The sequence below is a fragment of the Rutilus rutilus genome (genome assembly GCF_951802725.1).
Source record: "Rutilus rutilus genome assembly, chromosome: 6".
Taxonomy (NCBI): Eukaryota; Metazoa; Chordata; class Actinopteri; order Cypriniformes; family Leuciscidae; genus Rutilus; species Rutilus rutilus.
This window is the reverse complement of record NC_140214.1, coordinates 22691947-22715417: the sequence shown is the minus strand read 5'-3', so window position 1 is coordinate 22715417 and position 23471 is coordinate 22691947. Positions and strand designations below refer to the sequence as shown.

The 23471-nt window shown below is 38.8% G+C and overlaps 1 protein-coding gene across 18 annotated transcripts in view; it reads left to right on the top strand.

The window, feature by feature from the left end:
• Positions 1-18208, top strand: part of map4l (microtubule associated protein 4 like) — a 42586-nt gene extending 24378 nt beyond the window's left edge. For 2 of the 18 annotated variants that reach the window (XM_084412423.1, XM_084412420.1), the window contains 11 exons: positions 3513-3946; positions 4173-4364; positions 6182-6296; positions 7511-7555; positions 8609-8865; positions 10016-10069; positions 11875-11967; positions 12170-12251; positions 12355-12461; positions 14323-14503; positions 15148-18206. In XM_084412423.1, coding sequence (XP_084268549.1) covers positions 3513-3946; positions 4173-4364; positions 6182-6296; positions 7511-7555; positions 8609-8865; positions 10016-10069; positions 11875-11967; positions 12170-12251; positions 12355-12461; positions 14323-14503; positions 15148-15152 — 1565 coding nt within the window. In that variant the 3' untranslated portion in view covers positions 15153-18206. Of the gene's footprint in view, positions 1-3512; positions 3947-4172; positions 4365-6181; positions 6297-7510; positions 7556-8608; positions 8866-10015; positions 10070-11874; positions 11968-12169; positions 12252-12354; positions 12462-14322; positions 14504-15147 lie in introns of all 18 variants that reach the window. The other 16 variants (XM_084412426.1, XM_084412432.1, XM_084412424.1 and 13 more) reach the window with 11 other exon arrangements.
• The last annotated feature ends 5263 nt before the right edge of the window (positions 18209-23471 follow it).

The window sequence follows — 23471 nt, the reverse complement described above, 5'->3', positions numbered from 1 at the left end:
TTTGTGAAAATTTGATTCAGGTTGTGAGATCCAGGCAATCACCGGGCGCTCGGCGCTCATGTACCCCGCCTGGAACAGCCTTTCCTCGGCTGGTCCTTCTGACGTTTGCCGCTGACTCTGACGTCTCTGTAGTGGTTAAACATGAGATATAATTCGTCTCGTGTAGACCTAACGGGCGATCTTTGGTCTTGTGAATCTATAATTTGTTCCCTGGCCAAACTGAGGGCTAAGTGAAATTTCATGACTTTATATTTAGGCTATTTAACTTTACCGTTGTAACGTTAGACTAGAGCGCTGACTTTGTATGTTTGACTGAATTGTTTGCTTTATTTCTTATTGTATAGCTTCTTGTACTTTTTACTTATACTTTTATAATGGCTATTATTGATAAAACTGAAATTTAACAAAAAGAGACAGGGTTTAGTTTTATAATGTTTTATTTTATTACAGTGAAGATGATCAGTGTACAAATGCACATATTGCCTGAACCATATTAATAAGTTTAATATTTTTTTTAATTTTAACGAAAAGAGGCAGGGTTGTGTTAAATATAATTTTTTTTGTTATAAATAGGCTAATGTCACGTAACGTAATGTAAATGAATTAAGCAAAGGAGAATTACTACTGTTTGCACCATTATTTGCCGCCCCAAAAAGCCAATTTGCGCTGCTCTTGGTAGATTGCGTTGGTCATTATGGAAATGATCCGGCTGCGTCTGTGTTCTTTAATTTGCGTGTCGTCAGTAAATCAGGCACATAACTTTCCACTCCCATCTGCGCTTTTTTGGGAATTGCGCTCTCACGCTAATTTGCCCTGTTTAGTAAATTGGGCCCATAGTATCTCTAGAGAGCGAAAGGCACAGTAAACAACAGAGGTCACACTTCCATCAGCCTCTCATATGGGAGAGACAGAGAAATATAATGGTTCAGATCTCCAATAAGCTGATATACGATTAAATGTGATTGATATCAACGTTATCGTGTTCAGTAAGGGACACAGCACCTGAGGACCAGGCAATGATGACATCCTCCATCACCACCACTAAGGGTAAAGGTGAACGCTTGTGTCTGCTAGAACATTCGAGTGCCAAACGAGACAATGTGTGAGTGCGAGAGAGAGAAAGGGGTATTTATAAACACGCTGGATGCTAAAAGCAAGGTTTTTCAGTGCAGGGCAGCCAATAAGGACGCAGCTCACGCAATCACGTGATTGAAGACTTGGAAGGAATGTGCGGACAGAATTAGGGTGAGAGAGAGAATCAGAGAGAGGAGGGGGATTTGGGAGAGAGACGCAGAGTCATCTCAGCCTCGGCGTTGAGGGAGGTTTAGAGACCGGCGCTATAGACTAACTCATCTCAGTCAATGCCATTTACTGACGGATAGACACCTTGATACAGGACAAATATATTTAGAGAGGTAAGGATGTCATCCCAGCGCTCAGAGTGCAGAGATCTGTGCTCAGTGCCACCCTCCATGCCAAGCTTGGCATCGTCAACAGCTGCCCAGGGCTGGAACTGGCAGCAGGGACAGCCAGGCAGTCTGCAATCCTCCAGAATGTTAGAGGACGACAAGCAGGACCTTTCCAAATCGACAGCACTCAGCCAGAAGGCGGACCAATGGGCAACCAGTCACCCATGTGGCAGGGACGGGAAGAATTTGGGCAGTACAGCAGAAAGCCCCACAAGTCTCTCTTCCTCTCCATCACCTCTGTCTCCAGGGAAAGCCCTTTCCACCAACGGGGTGACATCTAGACCTACACCGCCGAGTGCCATCTTGACATCTTCAAACAGTGATTGGGATCCGCCCCGAGGCATCTCGAAAACAGGCCCGACGCCGAATTATTGCGTGATCGGCGTGGTGAATGACAGCTACATGGAGGGCACGGTTGAGGGCAAAACGGAGACATGCCCACCCATATCACCCCCCATGCAACAGAACCGCGTGGTCCAGCGCACAATGTCAGACAGTACCCACCTGACAGTGCCCTCTAGCCTCCCGCTACCTGATAAATATCCAGGCAAGGATGTGCCACCACCACAGACCGCCGTCAAATACTTCACTGTAGAGGACAAACAGAGCGTTCTACCATCCACGGCGAGTATCCCTTCAGACCCTACTACAAAGAAAGAACAGCCTGCTGGTATGTCACAGAGTTCTGCCAGGATACAGTTACCGCAACAGCTGTCGGAAAGTGGGAATGCTGTTTCATCCCGTGAAATTCAGCCTAAAGGTGTTTGTAATGGTAGGTGAGATCAGCTGCTCTAATCTCAATGGTGCCGGTTTCAAGGTCTGCAGTGGTCTATAATCCAGTGTAGGTTTGTGATCTCTAGATCCTAACTAGTCCCTATACGCATAAACAGATGTATCATAATCAGATTTTCTGTCTTTACATAGTATCTGTGACAGAGCTGAACATACACTGCAATTCAAAAGTTTTGGGTAGATGGCAATTAAAAATAACTATTTTGTATTTTAATATAATTTACAATGTAGTTTACTTCTTTGGCAAAGCTGAATTTTTAGCATCATTACTCCAGTTTTCAGTGTCACATGATCCTTCAGAAATCATTCTGATATACTGATTTGCTGCTCAAGAAACATTTCTTATTCTTTGAATAGAAATTTTTTGTAACAATGTAAAAGTGATAGTCTTTACTAATTCTTTTGATGAATTTAATGTGTCCTTGCTGAATGAAAACTCTTACTAAATCCAGACTTTTGAACAGTAGTGAATTTAGTTTTTTTGCAAACATGCTCTCAATGGTCTGTTATAGATGGTTGTCATTGAAAATTTATATTAAGCACAGCTGAGAGTGAAATAAAAAGAGAGGGTTAGGGTTATGTTATTTAGCTAACTCTTCAATGTGGATTTAATTTTGAGCCAGAATGGTGTCTTTTGTGTGTTTTATTTTGCACAGTTCTGATCTCAGTTAAGTCTAACAGTTTTCAGCTTGTCATGTACATTTTAAGACACTTAAAGGCACAATATGTTTATATATATATATATATATATATATATATACAGTATATATATATATATATATATATATATAATAAACTGAATGTCTGTGTATTCAATAAGTATTTGTCATCCTGTCTAAGGAGCAAAGCACTTTCTTTATTTATTTCTTTATTTCTTTTCCTCTCTCTCTCTCTCTTTTTGTTTTGTTTTGGTCCTCCGTTGGCCATTGATTTTTCACTTTGTGGAGAGAATGGTGCCAAGTTACATAAGGCATCCAGGCTGACAATGTGCTTTTCTGTCTGTCCGCTCAAGGCACTTTCTGTGCCCTTTTCCATGACCTCTCATGCTCATCTACTCTCATTCTTATTGTCAGAATGTACTGAGACTGAGGCATCAAGTGCAGCTTACTGTTAATTTATGTCCCCATAAATATATTAACAATAACCAAAAGCCCTGTGTGAACAAACATTGTAATGCTCATAATGATAATAATTGCAAATACACATTTGCTTGATTAAATATGGATATTTCAAATTTGTCTTTTTTTAAAGTAAAAGAAGATAAGACAGCCAAGGAGAAAATGGAGAATGTGCAAACTGCTTCAAAGATGGAAAGCATCAACATAATTGAGAAGCAAGACAAGCCTGAGAAGATGGAGAAGATCGATCACCTGAACAAGAAAGATGAGATTACAAAGAAAACAGACAGTGTGGATAAGACTCAGAAGAGTGAGCAGATCATCAAAGATGAGAAGAAAGTCGAGAAAGAGGAGAAACAGGATAATAAAGCTGAGAAAAAGGAGAAAGTTGAGAAAGTAGACAAACCTGAGAAGACGAACAAGGAGACAGAGGAGAAGAAAGACAACAGGGAAAAAGTAGACAAGACAGCCAAAGCTGAGAAGAACATGACGGCTGCTAAAGGACCTGCTAAGTCTCCAACAGCAAATGGGAGCAAGGAGGTGACCAGCCTGGACAGTAAGACCAAGGTAAGTCTGAAAAACAGAGGGATTTCATTCATCAGATATGCTACTCTGACTTTGATTTAAACTGCCACATTTGAGAAGAGGGGTTTGTTCTCATTTTTCCATCTTAATAAGGATTAATAATTTATAATGGTTGTTTGTACAACCATTGCTGCTACTTTGATTTTATCATGCTCCCACGTTTGCATCTAGTTTTTCTTTTGTGCTTTTTGCAAATACATGCATATAGCCTTCAGTTGGGTCAACCAAACAAAGCTCAGCAAGACCAAACTCGCTGTCCACTGGAGACAGTGCTGGTGCCACCAAACGCACCTCTCCCAACTCTGCCAGTAAAAAAAGCCCTATACCCAAGGCAACAACCCCCACTACTGGTACCAAGAAAACCCCCACCACTACATCTACTCTTGAGACTAAGGCCAAGGTGAGTTAACACCATTTGCCCCATCTGTGGTTTGGCACCCAGCCAACGATCCACAGGGGAGACTTTTGTGACTTTCTCCGGTGCCCATCTCTTCTATTAAAATCAACCCATGGCTTGCCGTCTGTGTCATTGTCAACTCAAAATTTCAATCACCAGCAAAATCACAAGAAAGAGGCATGTTTTTAGGCCACTGATAAAATATGAGGTCCAGTTATGTTCCTTCAATTAAATTTCCCAATGACAGACAGATATCAGATAAGGACTAATTATATGCTTCTCTATTGTGATTAGGTTCTAAACTGCTTTTTCTCAAACTTTCATGCATGGAGCTTGTGGAATATAATTAAAGGTAGGGTAGGCAATTTTTGGAGCAGCTAGCAATAACAAGCTAGCTTTGAAAGCTCAGAGTGCTCTGCAAAGCCACGCCTTCTTCAAAACACATGAATGCACACCACAGATTCTGCAAAGCGTCACGAGAGACGGCGTTAAACTACCTCATGTCACAAAGCACATAACATTACAATAATAATGAACGTAAACAAGAGCACTGACCTATACCACCTGACTGCTACGGATTAATTTCACTGTAGATAGTGTTGACATAGAAATGCATAAATTCGAGTCATGAACCGCTCCCAGTATAGCGTCACTAGTTTCCATCTCTTGTAAATTACAGTAGTTATGGCGTGAACGCAGCATAAGTTTGTTGTTTTGGCTCAGGAGGAACTGTAAAAGGTGGCTGCAGTTTCGGTTGCGGTGCTCGTGACTAGCGACTAACTCTGCCTAGCATTAAAACCGCTGATGACGTGTGATGTCTGCGCGAGCAGGGTGAGCGGAGGTATGAAAATACATACATTGACAGGCAGGTAGGGCATCGTACCATTGCAATGACTGGATGAACATTTTATGGTCCTACACCTTCCACAGACGACATATATAGTACATATAACTACATTTAGACCTTAGTGATTGCTATCAGGATGTGAAGAGACTTTCAACCAGTATAACAAAAAAATTTCTGGAACAAATCGCCTACTCTGCCTTTAATCTATTATTCATTATCACCTTTTTATTGAGTGTCATCTCTTCTCTGCTTGTCTTTATGGGTGATTTTTCAGTTAGGGGATTTTTTTATTATTATTATTATTTCAACAAATTATTTTGTAAAGAGATTATATGCTTTAAATCTTAATATGGAAACAATTTATACATTTAAGTTAAAGGGATAGTTCACCAACATTTTTTTAATTCTGTCATCATTTACTCACCCTCAAGTTGTTCCAAACCTGTATACATTTCTTTCCTCTGCTGAACACAAAATAATATATTTTGAAGAATGTCGGTAACCAAACAGCTGATGGGCCCCATTGACTTCCATAGTATTTTTCCCCATCAACTGTTTGTTTACCAATATTATTCAGCAGAAGAAAGAAATTCAAACAGGTTTGGAACAACTTGAGAGTGAGTAAATTATGACAGAATTTTAAGTTTTGGGTGAAGTATCCCTTTAACTGAGTGGTAGCAAACTACAAAGTCATTACCATCACATACAGCATCAAAAATCCACACCAACACCCACTATACCAAAATTCACTTGTAGGTTGATCAAGGTCATGATCTGATCTTTCATCAGGGTCATGTGATGAAACATCTTTTATCAAGATTTCAAGTCAAACTCTGCCTTAATTGGACAATCACCCTCAAGCATTGAGCCACCCTTAAGCCACTGTGTATGTAACTCATCTAATCAACCTCTTGTCTTGACGTCAACTCATCCCTGGTCATTCGGCTTTCTGAAATCGTATTGTTTCCATCAGTCTTCTGAGACTGGCACACCAACCCAGCGTCGCCCTCCAGTGCCAAAGGCTAAAGCTGCATCTGCTACCAACTCTAAAAACGGCACAAGCACCACCACTGCCCGACGCTCCTCCGGTGAGTTGTTCCGTCATATAGAATTTAGTCAGCAGATTTAAATTTACATGGATGAAAATGAGGCTGTGAGTCATAGACTTACAGTCTTTACAATGGCATTCATAGTATGAAGGTCAAAACTGTTTTTGTATACTGAAAGACTTTGTAAAGGTGTTTCGTCAGCCAAACAATTGGCACGCCGTTATATAACAGTACAACCAATTGAATATACTGTACTCCTGTCCCTCACAGCCTCATTTTGATTCCTGTCAAAAACATTTTTATGGCACTACCTACTGAATCAACATCGGACAGATTAAATGCCTGGAAAATGGATATACAGGAAGATATAGATGAGGCAGACTGGAAAGATGCATGTCTTAAAGCACAAACACAGACAATAAATACAAGGTTTAAATTACTTCAATATACAGTAAATGGTTAATGAGAACTTATATAACACTTGACAAACTTCATCAAATGTCTGGTAATATTCCAGATATTATGTGCTCTAAATGCTTGGATGATAAAGGTACATTATATCATTGCCTCTGGGAATGCCCAAAAATACAAAACTTCTGGAAGGAGGTTATAAAATGTATGTCAGACATGTTTAACATTAAAATTCCTTTGAATGTAAAACTTTGTATTCTTGGAATATATCCAATGGACTTTATACAAACATCAAGACCGATTAAACTTGTAGACTTTGGTCTGCTTCAAGTCAGAAGAGCTATTGCATTATGCTGGAAGAATATGGATGCTCCATCCATGAAAATGTGGATAAAGGTATCAAACTGTTTCGGACTGGAAAGGCAAACTTATATTGCTAAGTGCAAGAGGAAAAACTTTGATCAGCTGTGGGAGCCATACATAAATATCATGTAAACTGGGAATGTAGACCTTACAGGAAAATACTTTGTAAACACTGTCTGTAACAAATTCAGTATTATTTACATATTTATTTATCTTTCTTTGTTTTTACTTTTTTTATGCATTTCTTCCTTTAGGAAGTGTAAATTGAATATGTATATGTGAAAGGTGTAAGCATGTCTTGTTCTGTGGTTATAAAACTAGAAAAGGACAATAAATAAAAAAAAATTAAAATTAAATAAATGATGGCACTACCATGACTAAGGTGCAGTATATAGGATCTCGGGTTAAGGTTAAATGAGGCATAATGATGTAATGACTTTTAAATGTACATAATTTAATTTGATTGCATGTTTTTATAGCTACAAAGACTGAAAACCAAGCAGGAGAGGTGAAAAAGGCACCAGGTGAGAATGATGCAGTTTTATTACCTATCTTACCTATCTTATTCTTATCGAGAAATATTTTGGTTCAATAGTATTAGACTTTGGTGTATAGTAAATTACATGAAATGTTAAAAGACCTGGCAATGATATTTACCACATTCAGTAATAAGATTGTGTCAGATTTCAATGAGTAGTTATTTCTCTGCTTATTGTTGCAGTGTTGTACCTTGTAAACAAAATTTCCAGCGAGCTAATAAATTCTATCTCTTGTGCATTTTAACTCCCAGAAGTTGCTTTAGGGCAGCCAGGAAGATTGGAACTTGTGATTTCCAAACGGTCTTACCATTTTTAGGTGCAATATAAATCGTTAAACCATCTTAAGCTTTGAGACTGGATGTAATGTAAAGTGTGATTAACATGTTTGTTCTCCCAATATAGAACAAACAAGCCATCAAGATATTAAGGCAAACATTTCAAATAGCAGAGACTATATAACAACTTGACTTGAATAACAAGTCAACCAATGAAATATAATAATGTAGAGAAAATATATCCTGGGCAAGTAAACCGAGGCAATCAAAAAAAAAAAAGAGATTCAAAAGTGGAGAGATCATCTTTACAGTGGTCAGGTGCTTATGTGCAAATAAAGGTGCTTACCTGTCTGTAGCTGTTACTAAATTCTGCTTTGATGGAGGCTTAAAGAGCAGGGTGAGAACTTTACCTCTACTGTTTCCTGAAAACACAGCAGTTCTGAGCTAATACACACTGACTAGTGCAGTTTGTTAGTCATCAAATCTGAAGATGCTGACAAAGTCAGGGATAGACTTACTCACAGAGGCTTGTCTCAAATCATCACACTGATAGAGCCTTCAACTCCTCTCTTCATCTCTTTGTACACAACAGCAGAAAACCTTGTCACTTTTGTAGTGGCTTAGGAAGAAGAAACATTCATGAGGTCAATGACAACAGGAATTATCTGTCTGTGACCTCTCATGCATACTATATTAAACCTACTGTGTTTTCTGCTGCAGTACTTAATTGTTATTTTACTTTATTTGCTTCATGTTTTCACAGTTAAAACAACTCCAAGGACAACTCGCACACCAACCTCTGCCACCAGCACAGCAGCCACCAATGGAACCCCGACCCCTCGACCGTCCCGCATCACCAAACCCCCCGTGCCCAAGCAGACTCCCCTTGAGAGGAAGCCTCCTGTGCCTCGAGCCCCCCGAAACGTCCGGACCACCAACGCTCCGCTGCCGGATCTAAAAAACGTGCGCTCCAAGATCGGTTCCACCGATAACATGAAGTACCAGCCTGGAGGAGGCAAGGTGAGTTGATTGGTCAGGACAGAACCAGGAGAATTTGCATGTGTGCAAGGAATGATATAATCTAGACTTTAGAGACACACATAGATACTGCTCTTGACCTCATTGTTTTCTTTACAGATTTAGAATCAATTTGATGCATTATTTGGCAACACATGATCATAAGCTCTTGTGCTGCAGTATTGCTGGCATTAAACGCATTAAGAAATCTCAAATTCTGTAATAGTTGTTTCTCATTCGTATGTCTCATATCGCTGCTGCTCAATGTAAATTCCATTATTCATCTGATTGATCCTTAACTTTAAGATACAGACAGTTTTGCCTGAGCTCATGGATCCATGGATCCAACAATTTTTTGTGATTGACGTCCACCATGGAAAACAAAGCCTTCAATTTTTCATTGTACACTGAGATTTTCTTACAAAATTTATGTAGAATGAATTTGTCTGTTTTCTATAGCCATCTCCTTGGCAACTATCTTACCCCATCTCTTTGAAATAAAAAAGACCATATAACAGGATTCCATAAAGGGTTTTCTCTTATCGGCAAGGATCTGGTAAAGACGATGCATTTGGATTTCAGAAGGTGACTGTCAACTAAAGGCCACAATACATCATTTAAATTAAAATGTCTTTTTATAAAACCTTCCATTAATTATGTTTGCTCTTTGGATTTATGCTTCCATTAATATTTAAATGCATAGTTCACCCCCAAAAATGACAAAAGAAGATATTTTGAATAATGTTTTTGCCAGTCTAAAACAGCATTGTGCCCCATTGACTTTCATTGTATGGACACCAGACAACACAAAATATCATCTTTTCTTGTTACATAGTAAAAAGTCGTACAGGTTTGGAACAAAGTGGGGGTGAGTAAATGAAAAAAATACTTTTTTGGGGTGAACTGTCCCTTTAAGTTTCAGTGATGCCATAGATCTGCTTTGTAGTTAGTTGAACAGACACACGGTTAAATACACTATCTCCTGCACAATTCATTAGACACAGACTGTCAGGTGATTCTTCCAGATTCAAAAGTAACCTTAGCATACTGACTCACTCATTGTGATACATCCTATTCCTCCGACCCTGAGACCCTGGGCTTTCTGTACCTCCTCCCTGCACTGCACTGACTAAAGGGGTGCTTGTCTCCTCAGGTCTCTGCAGCCCAGGGCAAGACCGATGCTCTGCCAAAGACCAGCCAGGGCAAAGTGAGTCCCTCCCAATGACATCTCCCTGACTCGCTGCCTCAGTATCACTCTGTCTCCTGCTCTTGCTCCCGCTGTCTTTCCAAAGATCCTCTAGAAACTGGTTTAACAAACCCACATTTTTATGAGTGTACACAGAAACACTAAACACTTAAAGACTGACAATTTGTGAACTGAAATTAGGGTAAAATGGTTTTCTGAATGAACATGCGATCACAGTTGTTGTAGATAAACTTGTCCACATACACTTGTTAGAAAAATACCATTAGAGCAATGCAGCTTTGTCCCTGTATGTCTTCTGTGGATTTAACACCATACCATTCTGTCTCTCATTAGTACACCATTGAACATTGTGCCACTCTTTGTGGAATATTTGTAGAGTCTGCTTTACCATTGTTACCAGTTAAATGTTTTTGTTCTTAAGCTTTGCAGTAACCACGTCCATAAAAAGCATAACTGCATGTTGTACAAACTCAGCAATTGTATTAACACTCTGTAGTGCCATTTATTTCTTACCCTACTTTGGATTATTTGCACTCTTGCTTTTGCTTTTGAGGGGGGAAAATGTGTTGACATAGCACATATAATATGTGCTATTTATCTCACCTTTCTTACAACTTTTTGCAAAGGAGGCTGTGGCTATTCTTGGAGAACGTATGCAATGAAAAATGGGACGATTCATTTCCATAAATTTCTTTAAAAAAAATCGTCTCAAAAAATATTATATTATATTATATTTTTATTAAATTAATTATATTATATTATATATATGTTTTACATTATATTGCTTAATATGAGAGCTATGTTATATTATTGACTGGTTATTAAAACAAGACCAACCTTATGTCTACATTCCACAGCATTCTTGTGTTAGAACTATTTAAGTTTGCATAGTGCATTTTCATGTTTATGCGGAAAAATGGGGGGTGACGGTTAAGAGGTTAAAAAAAACGTTTCCTTACATTCAAAAACACTGTGTATTACAAAATGTGTTTTTAGCTCCCAAGATCACCTACAGCCTCCATTGTTTCACAATGCCAGATGTGTGTTTTGAGAAATTGTGCCTCTTTTTAACTTTATATCTCTTTATCCTTACTCTATCATATTTGCAGTTCCATTATTATTTAGCAGCATTTTGCATGTTAATTACTAAATAAGCTTTAGTGCTACTGGTGTTTCTTTGCTGCTCAAAGAATCATCCTGGTCATGTTTTTTGTTTTCAGCAAATGCATCAGTTTTCGGCACAGCCTGTGAGCTATGCAGTTAACTCCAAATCACATTTGCTTTTCCTGGAGTGGTCCGTTACAAGAGGTCAAATGAAATATATTTAGACAGCAAGTCCCTCGAGTTTTTAAGCAATACCTGAGATTAACGCAATAAAGTGAGCTTTAGGCTGTGAAAAACACACTCTGAGTCAGACAAAGTGTTCCTGGCCTGCTATTACTCTGTCCAAACAAATATATGAGTCACACAAACAAATACTGCACCAAACAGCACAGACAATGAACATTTATTTGAGTCTACCAGAGGGCGGCCATAAAACGTTCAGGAATTAGCTTACATCCTCAAATACAAGTTTTGTGCAAATAAATTAGTGGCTTGATCATTAAAATTCAACTACTTGACATGAACATGATGATTTTGTATTTTCAGTGTCGTCGTGCTACTTTTTACTTTTGATTTTACAAAAGTACAATATTGTTTAACACACTCACAGCCTTCATAGCTTCTGTGTCGATCTGTTTTGCATGCGTTACAGTAGAATAACCTATGACCATGTGTCCTCTTTGCTATTGTGCTATGTTCAGGTTCAGATAGTCCACAAAAAGCTGGACTTCAGCCATGTGACCTCCCGATGCGGCTCCAAGGACAATATCAAGCATGTACCTGGTGGAGGAAATGTAAGTGTACAGTGTCACCTCTCTTTTATAAAACTGTTAACTCATTTCATAACAATGTGTTGCTCATAGAAGTACAAGCATGTGATGAGCCACATATAACCAGATCAGTTTACAATGAGTTAGATTTACTTTCCTCTAAAGACATCCATCATAAGAATCAAATGACACTTCAATCTAGCAACTCTTTACTCATGGTCTCCAGGTTCAGATTTTAAATAAAAAGGTTGACTTGAGCAAAGTGACCGCAAAATGTGGATCCAAGGACAACATGAAGCACAAGCCAGGTATGGGATGGATCGATTTTAATGTTGCCTATTACTGTGAATGCAATCTCATTGTGAGTACATGCAATAAATAGCCATGTGAATGATGATTGATCTCTCTCAGGTGGTGGAGATGTGAAGATTGAATCCCATAAGGTGAATGTCAATGCCAAGGCCAAAGTGGGATCACTGGACAATGTAGGCCATGAACCAGGAAGTAACAATGTAAAGGTGGTCATAAATAATAGAGGATATTACACATTAGAAATGTGCATCCCTCTTTCATTATTGATATTACATTTTCATGGGGTTCTTTCAAAAGCAAGTAAAGTACCTACCTTCAATTAATAATTAGTAATACCAGAGAATTTATTTAATGTACTGCACACCAATGCCATAGACATGATGTGGTCCAATATGCACCCCAAACACATGCAGGGTAATATAATACTTTACAGACCATATTAAATATGCCCACTAAAGGGCGAGCATAACAACCAATGTATAATTATAATTCCTTATCCACATGGAAAAGAGAATATAAGCAAGACAGTTTGTAAGCAGGTTCAACCCCCTCAGCATATAGAAGTGTGGTCAGGTTTATGGCACCTCACATGGCTGAGTACCACTCATTTAGTCTGTGTGCATGTTATTTGATATTTCCTAGTGAATTACTGTTTTAATGACCTTAATATGTGGCCTTGTTAGGAGATCAATGATATTCACTTCACCTGTGACTGGTCATAATGTTTTGGCTTATGTTGAAAAATCCAGCAGTGCTGGGACCAGCATAAGTTGTGTTTTGCATGCTGGGACCAGCATGGGATGCTGTTTGCTGGTTCCCAGCATGGGATGCTGGTTGATGATTTGCTGGTTCCAATCATGGTGGACCAGCATATGATATCTTCTGGGTGCTGGTATAATCCCAGCAAAACCACAACATAACTTGTGTATGTGTTGCATATCATGTTTCTTAATATGTGTTCATAGTTAAATAAAGACAAAGGCAATTATCCAATTAACTTAAATAAATTATTTAATTAAGAAAAACACATGATGTAGGTTACATGTTTATTGACAGAGCAAAGTCATCAATGTTAAACTATTACAGAGGAACACTGAAGCAGTGTAGCAGTTAGTAAAAATAAAATAGTTTCACTCTACAAGTGATGACCATTAGTAACGACTCCCTTTAGTTGGGCACTTGGCCCTTGACTTTGGTCGAATTAATTATCTTTTAGCAATTGATGAAAGTGCATGTTATCACTATTGTCTACAGTATTTCATGCTCCTGTCTGCAATGACATACCTTGTACTATGTACACTTTTTGGAATCAGTGACTTAACAGCTGGATTGTGACACCTGAGTTTCCAAATAAGCATGAAAGTCTTTAAAAACAGCACATTTTATTTTTGAACTTTCATTGTCAAGGTGCTATTAACTGTTCCATTGAAAGAACTCTTCTCAAAGCTCATGTTATTGAGCAAACTGCTTATTATTATGCCGTTAATTGGCACTTTTCTATGTTTTCATATCTCTAAAAGTTTTTGTTTTGCAATGTACACAAGCTCTTTTTAACTGTTTTTAACTGATTTGTGTACAGATCCTTTGAAACAGGAGACAAATCCCTTTATCCTTTGAAATGTTGAATGACTATGCTGGTCCACCAGCTAAACTAGCACTAACCAGCTCTAAACCAGCACAAACCCGCATAAACCAGCCTCGACCAGCATGGAATTCATGCTGGTTTATGCTGGATTTTTCAGCAGAGAATATTACTGTTTACTGTATTTTTGATCAAATAAATGCATGAGACCTTTTTCAAAAACATGGGGAAAAAATCATACCTACCCGAAACGTTTGAACGGCTGTTTATCTTGTGTACTTGTTCTGCGCAAAAAGTATATAAAGTATTGTCAAATTGATTCACTCTTAACACAGCTGTTAAGGGTTAACACAATGGTTTTTATGTTTCACATATGCATTTGTGTTTCATATCATATATGCTCCTTACATTCTTGCACACAGACCGATAAATGCATCTTTGTCTCCTTTCTATTTTTTGACCTTGCATTTGCAATGTGTTTACAGGCTGATGGGGTTCAGCAGAAATCTGAGGGAAGTCCATCTCCCCCTGTCATCTCTCCACCCTTGCAGGCAGGCAATGGGGCAAAAGAGAATGGGCTGAAAGAGAATTCTCCTACTCCCGTACCTTCTTTGGGAGAAGGGCCCCGGGACTCCCAGGGCCTGGACAAGCGCATCCCGGGGACAAGTAAGTGCAAAATTGGCAGATTCAGCCCTTATATGATACCTTATATAGACAAACATGGAAAGCCATAATATATTGTGGATATAAGAATTCAAGAATTGTCTCCCTTTCAATTCTTGAGATGGAATTTGAATTGAATTGGCCACACCACAATTTGAACTTAAATTTTATTTGGAATGACAGGATGAAGAATTTACTGAATTACAATTCAAGAACTTCACAGGTAATGCATTCATATATTCAAATAAAGAGTTCGCAAACCCTGGTGTACATTTTTTTCCACAAATGTCAAAATATATCTATTTAATTTTCTGTCATTTACACTGACTATAAGGGCTATAAAATAAAAAGACTTTTTATAATATTTGTTCAAAAAATTCAAACAAGGATTTCAATTCGATTAGCAATCCTGTTTTCTTACCCCAATTGAAATTCAAGAACTAAACTGAAATTTAAAAGACATTCTCAGTTCAATTCTGAGTACCGCACAAGCCTTGTTCATACTGGGAACAGATTAGGTTAGGTTGACAAATGTATTGCGACGTACAAATCTGTGCCCAGCTATTTGTGGGAATTTATCCCTGCCAATATCTATAAAATGTAGTTTTTAGCTTTTTAATATAGCTTTTCCATTTCTTTGCCTCCAGACTGAGCCCTACAAGCTGAACTTCCGCGAGAACGCACGAGCTCGCACGGACCACGACGCTAAAATCATCTCCTGGTCCCTCCTGAGTGGCAGCCACCCCCACCCACATCGCAGCACCTCTCTCAGTGTTTCTCTGGGGTCCGCCATGTCCTCACACTCAACCCAGCTTATCCCATTCACTCAGCCATGAGATGTGTGCAAACCAGAAGGAGAAGGGCATTTCAACACAGCTTGTCCCTTTTAAACCCATCTTCTCATTAGCTTCTTCTCTTGTTTTCAATTTTCTTTGTTTATTCCTCGCTGGGAAAGCACCTATAAAATCATGTTTTGAGAATGACTTAATTTATAGTGCTGCTGTTCGAACGCAGGGATTGGTTTGAGGCTAGATTTGAGATGAAGTCTCCAGATGTTTGGAGATGGTTGGATGGTTGTCCAGCCGCATAGCTCTTTGTGTCATCTTTGTTAAAACCACAGCATTTAGCCCGTCAACACCGAGTTTCTTTCCTACAAGCCTGTGTTGTCCCTTAGACAGACCTAAATTTAGATGCAATTCCCTCTTTTCTGTCTGTATCTGTTTGGCAGTATATGTTCTCCAATGGGAACCCCAGAACTCACTCGAGATGTAGCTTATTACATCGTATTATGGCAGTTAAGCTCCTTGTATTATTAGTATGTGGGGCTGTCTTAAATCCCAGTCAAAAGGGACGAACCAGCCGCCATCCATCCATCTGCTTCCTTTGCTCCTCTGACCTTGTCCACCTCACACAAATTATAAACCCTGGTTTCCCCTAGTATTTAAATGAGCACTTAATCATTTGAAACATATAGGCTGTTCAAACAATAGCATATTTACATCTTCAATGAGTTTGCTGTCTCGTATTAATCGTAAATTACTGTAACGATGAGCTGTATCCTTATGATGTCTAACCATCTGATTACATCTTCCACTTTCCATTTCCCTCAAAGCGTCTTGTGAACTAATAGGACACATGACACACATAAACTACAGCATGATACAGGAAGAGTAAAAGGCAGTGGCACGCAAGCTAAACAAACTGAATGGAAAGGAATATAGATGGATAAAGAAAGATTTCAGAAAGTTAGAATGGATATGTTTACACTCTGTACACAGGTCATGATTATTTGCTCAAAGGTCCAAATCATCCCTCACCTTGAATTAAGTATCGTTCTTCCAAGTTCAAAAAGTAGAAGACTTTTGCACTGAACATATAAACTGGCATGTGGGAGGGCCCATTACATTAACAGTAAATGTATCCTAACTGAGCATTGCAATGCAGTGCATTTCCCTATTATTTATTCAATGGCAATTGATAAATTGTTGTTTAGAAATGACTATTTAATCGAACATAGTAGGAAATGCAATTTGTTTTTGTTTTTTTACCAAGTGATGTATTATTCACAAAGTAGTTGAATATCATAGTTTTAAACTCTCTAAACCTACTATTGTAGGGCTGCTGTTTTTGAAGCTCATGACTAGTGACACTGTTAACAGTGAATTTGTGGGCACTTTATTGGTAGTAATATTACTCTAGATATCTTTGGCTCCACAATGCCTGCAGAGAAAATAAAAAAGTTGCTGTTGTTGTTAAAAGGTTATGTTTGTATACAGGGTTTGATTCCCTACATGTTGTGACATTTTTTCCTGGTATTTTACTGTGATGTTATGGCAGATCATTTATGGTAGTAATGTTGTAACATCAAAGAAAATCCCATTTAAAACTGAACAAGAGACCAGGAAGTATTAAATTATGCAAATATCTTATTAAATAATTAGCGCATTTTACATGCACTTTATGATGGATGTTTTATACAACAAAGAGAGCGAAATGATTGACTGAGCACATCTTCCTAAATTGTGTCCCATGAAAAAGAGCCCTAGTTACTCAGAAATGCAAACCATGTACCTGTGTCTCATATAGCATTCTGTAAATACAGTTTGTACAAGTGTGAGCCAGTGTGCTTAGCGTAGAGCAGTTGCGCTTGGCCAAACGGTCCTGTCTGTAGTTCCTTTTGTGATTAGTGTGTACTGTTCAGGGGCTGTGCCAGTAAACTTCAGTGTTGTACTCTTGATACAGTGATCATAACCTTTCATGCCTTCAGACAGCTCTATTTTGTCCTTTCCATAATGAATGAACACTCTCACTGTGTTAGTGCACTTCTCACGTCCCCCGCACCAGTCCGCTCAAAGCAGTTTTGTAAATACACGTTTCACACTTTATACCCCACAGAGGGAAAACACTTCTTGATTGGGTTGTATAGAGAAGCAAAGTGAAGATTTTGCATCTATGAATATTTCTCCAGATAGGATTTTATTGTTAAGTGAGACTGCCTTTTTTTCCTTTAAAAAAGGGCTGGCAAACAAGAATGTTTTTAAAATGTTATGTATTCAGGAAGCAAAGAATATTTATTATGTGTGTAACTTTTTCTCTTTGTCATCACAGGTCACATACTAAATACAGTGTAATCAATAGAAGGGGGAGGAGTGTGATTTTGACTGAGGACCGAAAAACTCAAAGGACTCTGAGGATGTCCTTCTGTAGGCTATAGATAAGGCACAGAATTCTGGTAATGACTTGAGTAGCCTGAGATAGGATGCAAAAAGTGGGGTGAAAGGTTAGAGCTAATCAGTAACCACAGGAACAATGATTCCGCCCACAAAACTACAGTAGACCTGACACATAGACCTTGAATGTTGTTTGGATATCCATGCTGCACATCTGTATGAGACTAGCTGTCACTGGTAGGCTAATCGGCATGTTAAAAAGTAGATAGAGCACTCCAAAGTTAGGCAGCAAAGAGCCCCCTAGTTTGTCTGTTAGGACTCACAATGTGTGTGTACTACCCACTGAACACAACAAAACAGCATGCTTACAACAAGGACTACAGACATGGTCCTAAATTTGATTTACTGTCTCCCCTCTTATTTAAGATGTGGTTTTTTTTTGTTTGTTTTTTTGTTTTTGTATGAAAGAAATAATTGTGATTAATTGTTAACTAGTGATGTGGATATTTAATCATGAATAAATAAAAAGTCAAGCAACATGGGTGTGTATTATTTATTTATTGTTGTTATTGACGGCATGTTGTTTGCAGTAAGGCATACAGTGATGGGAGAAGCTGAGCTTTTCGAAACTTTTGAACAGGGCCATCGCTACTGGGTGGTGACAATTATATGGGCCCCCGCTGCCTGTCTTTTTACACTATTGTAAATAGAGTTAAAAAATTGACACGAGTCAGAACGCATTGCATTATGCACCTGACCTGCCGGCTGATGATGTATTTATTACATCAAGAAAACACGAATACAACACACTGCACTTGTATGAACACATTTATTAGCTTTATTTTATAATATTACCAGTTCCATATTATCTTTATTAAAAAAGACATTATTTTGCTGTTATTTTATTTATTTATTGGTTTTATTATTATTTAACAATTTCTTGCTTGTAGTTAGTTTTTATTAGTTGTAATTTTTTGGCATAAAAGAAAAATTTATAATTTTGACCGAGACAATGTATAATTGGCTATTGCCACAAATATACCCGTGCTACTGGTTTTGTGATCCAGGGTCACATAGCCTATAATTTTTATTAAATTGTAGGGCTTGTTTTATGGAGTGCTTGGTTAGTGAGGCCAATAAGAGACTATATTAAAGCTACACTGTGTAGGATTTTCTCCCATCTAGCGGTGAAATTGTTTATGACTACCAACTGAATATTACTTTATAGCCCCTCCCATTCTGAGGGCTTTTTAAATCCTACGTTGGCCGTATTATTTCAAATCTGCCGGCAGTCGTGAGTAATCTCCCCCTCGCATTCGTCAAGGTTCCACTGAGTGTCAAAACGCGAAAGGCGAAGCTTGAATTTCCAGGTATGTCCCTCTTTGGCTAATGTATTTTCAAGATGGAGGCGCAACATGGCTTCCGCCATTCGAGCGACTCGCTCGTATGTATTCTAAATGGCAGATTCTACGCTTATGAGAATACTTGATTAGTTGGTGGAAGTAATTACTCATTAATGAGCACATATTATTTTGAAAGAACAAAGTGTTTTTTGCTAAGAATCAACTTAAAAAATTACAGTGTAGCTTATATTAACTAAAACTAAAATTAAAACTCTACAAATTTATAAAAACTCGATCGGTGTATGACTTCAAAGTACCGCGAGAGCGATAATGAGCATACGAAGCCATCTGCTCTCTTATCGCTCTCGCGGTAGGCTACTTTGATGTCATACACCGACAGGTCTGTCTGCGCAGCGCCGATTCGAGTCGACACACCTTCACTCCTTTTGATACGAGCTCCGAATCACTGGTTCGAAACAAATGATTCGAAAAGGTTTCAAAGCTTCAAGAAAGCGCTCACTAGCATACAGCACTCCAACAACTCCCGTTAAGACAGTAACAACCTGTTGACAAACTTTTAGGTCACAGTCTAGACTATGAGAGGCTACAATTTAAACGTCCTATTTCTGGAGAGAATGGATGTAAAGAGCAAGTAGGCTATATTTTGTGTTCTAGAGCAGTGGTTTTGACATACGAACTGGTATGGCCTATTTATTTACCCCCTGAAGTATTATTAAAAATGCAATTTAATGACATATTTTTCTATACAATATTAAAATGTTACAATTAATATAATGATAGATTAGTAGCCTAGGTATATTTTTCCCCCCACAAAGTAGTGTTAAAGTGCCCCTATTATGTCTTTTTGAAAATGACCTTTCATGTAGTGTGTAACATAGCTCTAAGTGAATGAAAACATCCTGCAAAGTTTTAAATCTGAAAGTGCACCGTATATAAAGTTATTGTCTTTCAAAAGTAAGAGTCGACTCTGAGTCAATGAAATGAATCGTTTTTCAAACGAGTCATAAGCCGTTTCGTTGTGACGTCAAGATGAAACATTAGCATATTGCCTGCCCACTTATTGCGCGTGCAGAGACACCAGGGAAAACTTGAACCTGAAACACTGCTGCTGATTCCTGTGGATACTGGATAGCATCATGTCGAGAAGACGGTGCTGTGCTCTAATGTGAAGGTAATGCCAGTTTTTTTGTTGTTTTTTTCACTGCCCAAGGACCAGCATGTGAAGTATCAGTGGTTAAAATTAATCTTTACCACAGCAGTATAATCCTAAACTTTTGCTGTGTTCCCTTTATTTTACTGACGACTGCTTCTCAAATCTCGGGGTTCAATGTTGCAGTCGCAAACCACTTGCTCTTGAAAGATGTTCAAAATACTTAGTTTTGAGTTTTATTTAGTTTAGGTCTCCTGCTAACTGGTTAACTCACATTATTACTGTCTTACTGAAATACTTATGCTAATCAGTTGTGGGCCACTCTTACCTAAAACTGTGTCTATTGATGCAGATTGTCTGTCGTTCTCACTACTTTGAGGAAAGATTAAGCATGGAGCAAGATTATTTTACCAAAGTTTACTTTACATCAGTCATTCACGCTAGAGCTCAGCTAATGCACTGTTATTGATAGTTTCCACATGTTCACCGCAATAAATTTGAAAAATACTCGGTAAATAAAAAAAAAATACAAGTAAAATAATCGGTTTGTTGATGGACATGCACTTATTGCTGATGGTGAGGAATTACAGTTGGAACATCTCGCAATGTACCTCAAACTGAGTCACTGAGAAACGTCCTGCTCGAGTCGTCCTTGCGATGGAGGTTCAGGTTGAATAACTAGCTCTTCCAATGTTTCATCATCGCACTCGCGGTCGGATTGAGATGGTAAAATCGACGTTATATTGTTCGTTAAGAGGCTTGTTTGAGATGCGCCTTGCCTCCCCTGAAATGTATGCGAGAGTAGGCGGCTGCAGTGAGGGGAGGAGTGAAAAAAGCTCAGGCAAGGAAGGCGGACAGTTTTCTCTTCTCGCAGTGGATCAGACACCTGTGAGATCAAAGATGCATCTGATGAAATCCATGGATTTCACGGGATTCACGTCGTGCATAATAAACTGGATGTAATTGAAGTTCTGTTGCTTTTATATGAAAATAAATATAATGAACAAGACACCCAAAGTACTTGTTATTTTATGAAGGTAATATGATGCCATAAAGAATTGCATGGGCAGGGCAGAGCCCGTCTACGGAGAGCCTGTCCACTCCCTATTAAGCCCTATTGTACCGAATTTTGGTTGTAGTACCACCAGAGTTCCACTGGGGGCGCTCGCCATGAGTGCAGAATGAATGGGAGTCAATGGGGCTAGACGGCTAAATTTGTCTCTTTCACCCGATTGCCGTTGAGAAATCTCAGATGTGATTGTAGATTTTGCAAGTTCAACATGGGTTTTAGGTCGAAAGTTGAATGAACGAGTACTTATGTCGTTTTGATTTCTTACAGGTTGAGTTGTTGTTGCCCATAACACGCTAGCATTCTGCTAATGACGTCAGCATTCTGACGTCATTGACATTTTGAAAGACTTTTTTAAAGCAAATAAGTGACTCTAAAAAATCTAACACCCAGCAATGTGTAATTTCTTTGCATCTCCTTTCGAATACAACATTCAAATTACTAGACAAAAAATTATATCCTGAGAAAAGTGGATTTTGAGGGGTATACCGCCATTGACCTCCATTCATTCTGCACTCGTCCTGTGAGCGCCCTCATATGGAATCAGAGTGGAACTGCAACCAGTTCAGAAGCCGGAAGTGTAGTGAGAGTGAAACTTCTCGCCATATTAGACATTCTCTGGGCAGGGTAAGATTTGTGAAAGTGTACATAAGATTGCAAGCGTAAATTAAATTAGCATGCGCAAGAGAATATTTGTAAAGGTGTAAATCGCCTTTCAAGTGTAAGAAAAAAATATTTGCAGCATTTTACTGTTATTCGTAAGTGTAATTTTACTGTTATTCGTAAGTGTAATTCATGTATTGTGAAACTGCAGCTTCATGCTAACGCAAAATAAATAGGATCAAATTTTATTTACGCTTGCAATCTTAAGTACACTTTCACAAATCTTACCCTGTGTATGCAATTCTTTATGGCATCATATTATCTTCATATTATTTAATCTCATTCCAAATACGTGTTTATCAATCATTTTTTTCTTTAATACGGACGTGTTTTTATATATATATATATTTTTTTTATAAAAATTACATCACATAGAGATCGCACTGTCAGAGAGTTTGGGAGTATTCACACATAATTTATACACATAAAACATCAGAGTTTTAAAATCAAACATTTTAAAAGAGAACAATACATCATTGTTTAAACCAATGAGCATTAAGCTGTGTCGTCAGCAAGTCGTTTCCCATCGTGCTTTTGATCAGTGCAGTATGGTCGGTGGAGAGCAACCGTAGACAGTATAAGAAATGGACACAGCGACCCCATAGACTTCAACGGAGAAAAGTGAAGTCAATTAGAAGCACTCACTTCCTAATGGCTGAGCATACTGCACAGCCTCAAACTGAGCTTGACGAAGTAGATGTGACATGAGCAACCTGTCTGACAGTTGTAAGTCTTCTAGTAGCTGTGCCAAGAGAAATCTGAATCATTCCCTTCCGAATCTTGCAGAGACGGAGAGCGTGAGTAGGAGCTGTCCATGAGCTAGGAGCAGGAGCAACTTTATGACTCTCTATGGGCTTCTCCCTTGACTTTTCGGACTTTATGCCTCCACGTCCCCCCGATTGCCTCCGAGCTTCTCCTCCTGTCTTTACGGTAATTTCTCTACTGTGCGACAGAGAGTCGCGTGGTTATGACGCAATCGTTAGCCTATTTTTACAAAAACTGCTTCAATGGGGCCATAACGTAAGATACAAGGTAATGGAGCCTTTTATACATTGTCGTGTTTCTTTAGAAATAAACAATGGATAAATAGTCTTTAAACGCCTCAGATGTAAAGTTGTTCGCTGTCAAAGTGACGCCAAAATGAATGGGAGTCAATGGAATTCTAACAGAAGGTGATGGCTTGCTAACCAATGGCGGCCCCCAGGGAAGGTACGCTTTCCGGGTGCTGGATTACCCCCTTGAGTGCAACTGCGCTCCGACAAGTCCGCCTTGCGCTTGCAAGTTTTTTTTTACACACGTCAGCATGACATCAGAGCAAGGCGAACCGCATCGGACACATTTCTAACCGGCATGCATCTCGCGGTGATCACCGGTGATCAGTTTTGCGCAGATTTTACTCATCTCAAACAAGCCTACTGTGTTTAGTTTGCGGTGTAGGAAGCCTCAGGACAAGCAGAGCTGACGTTGTTATGGCAATGGGCGGTTTTGTTTTTGACACATGCGCTTCACACAGTAGACCAATCACAACAGACTGAGCCGTCTGGCCAATCAGAGC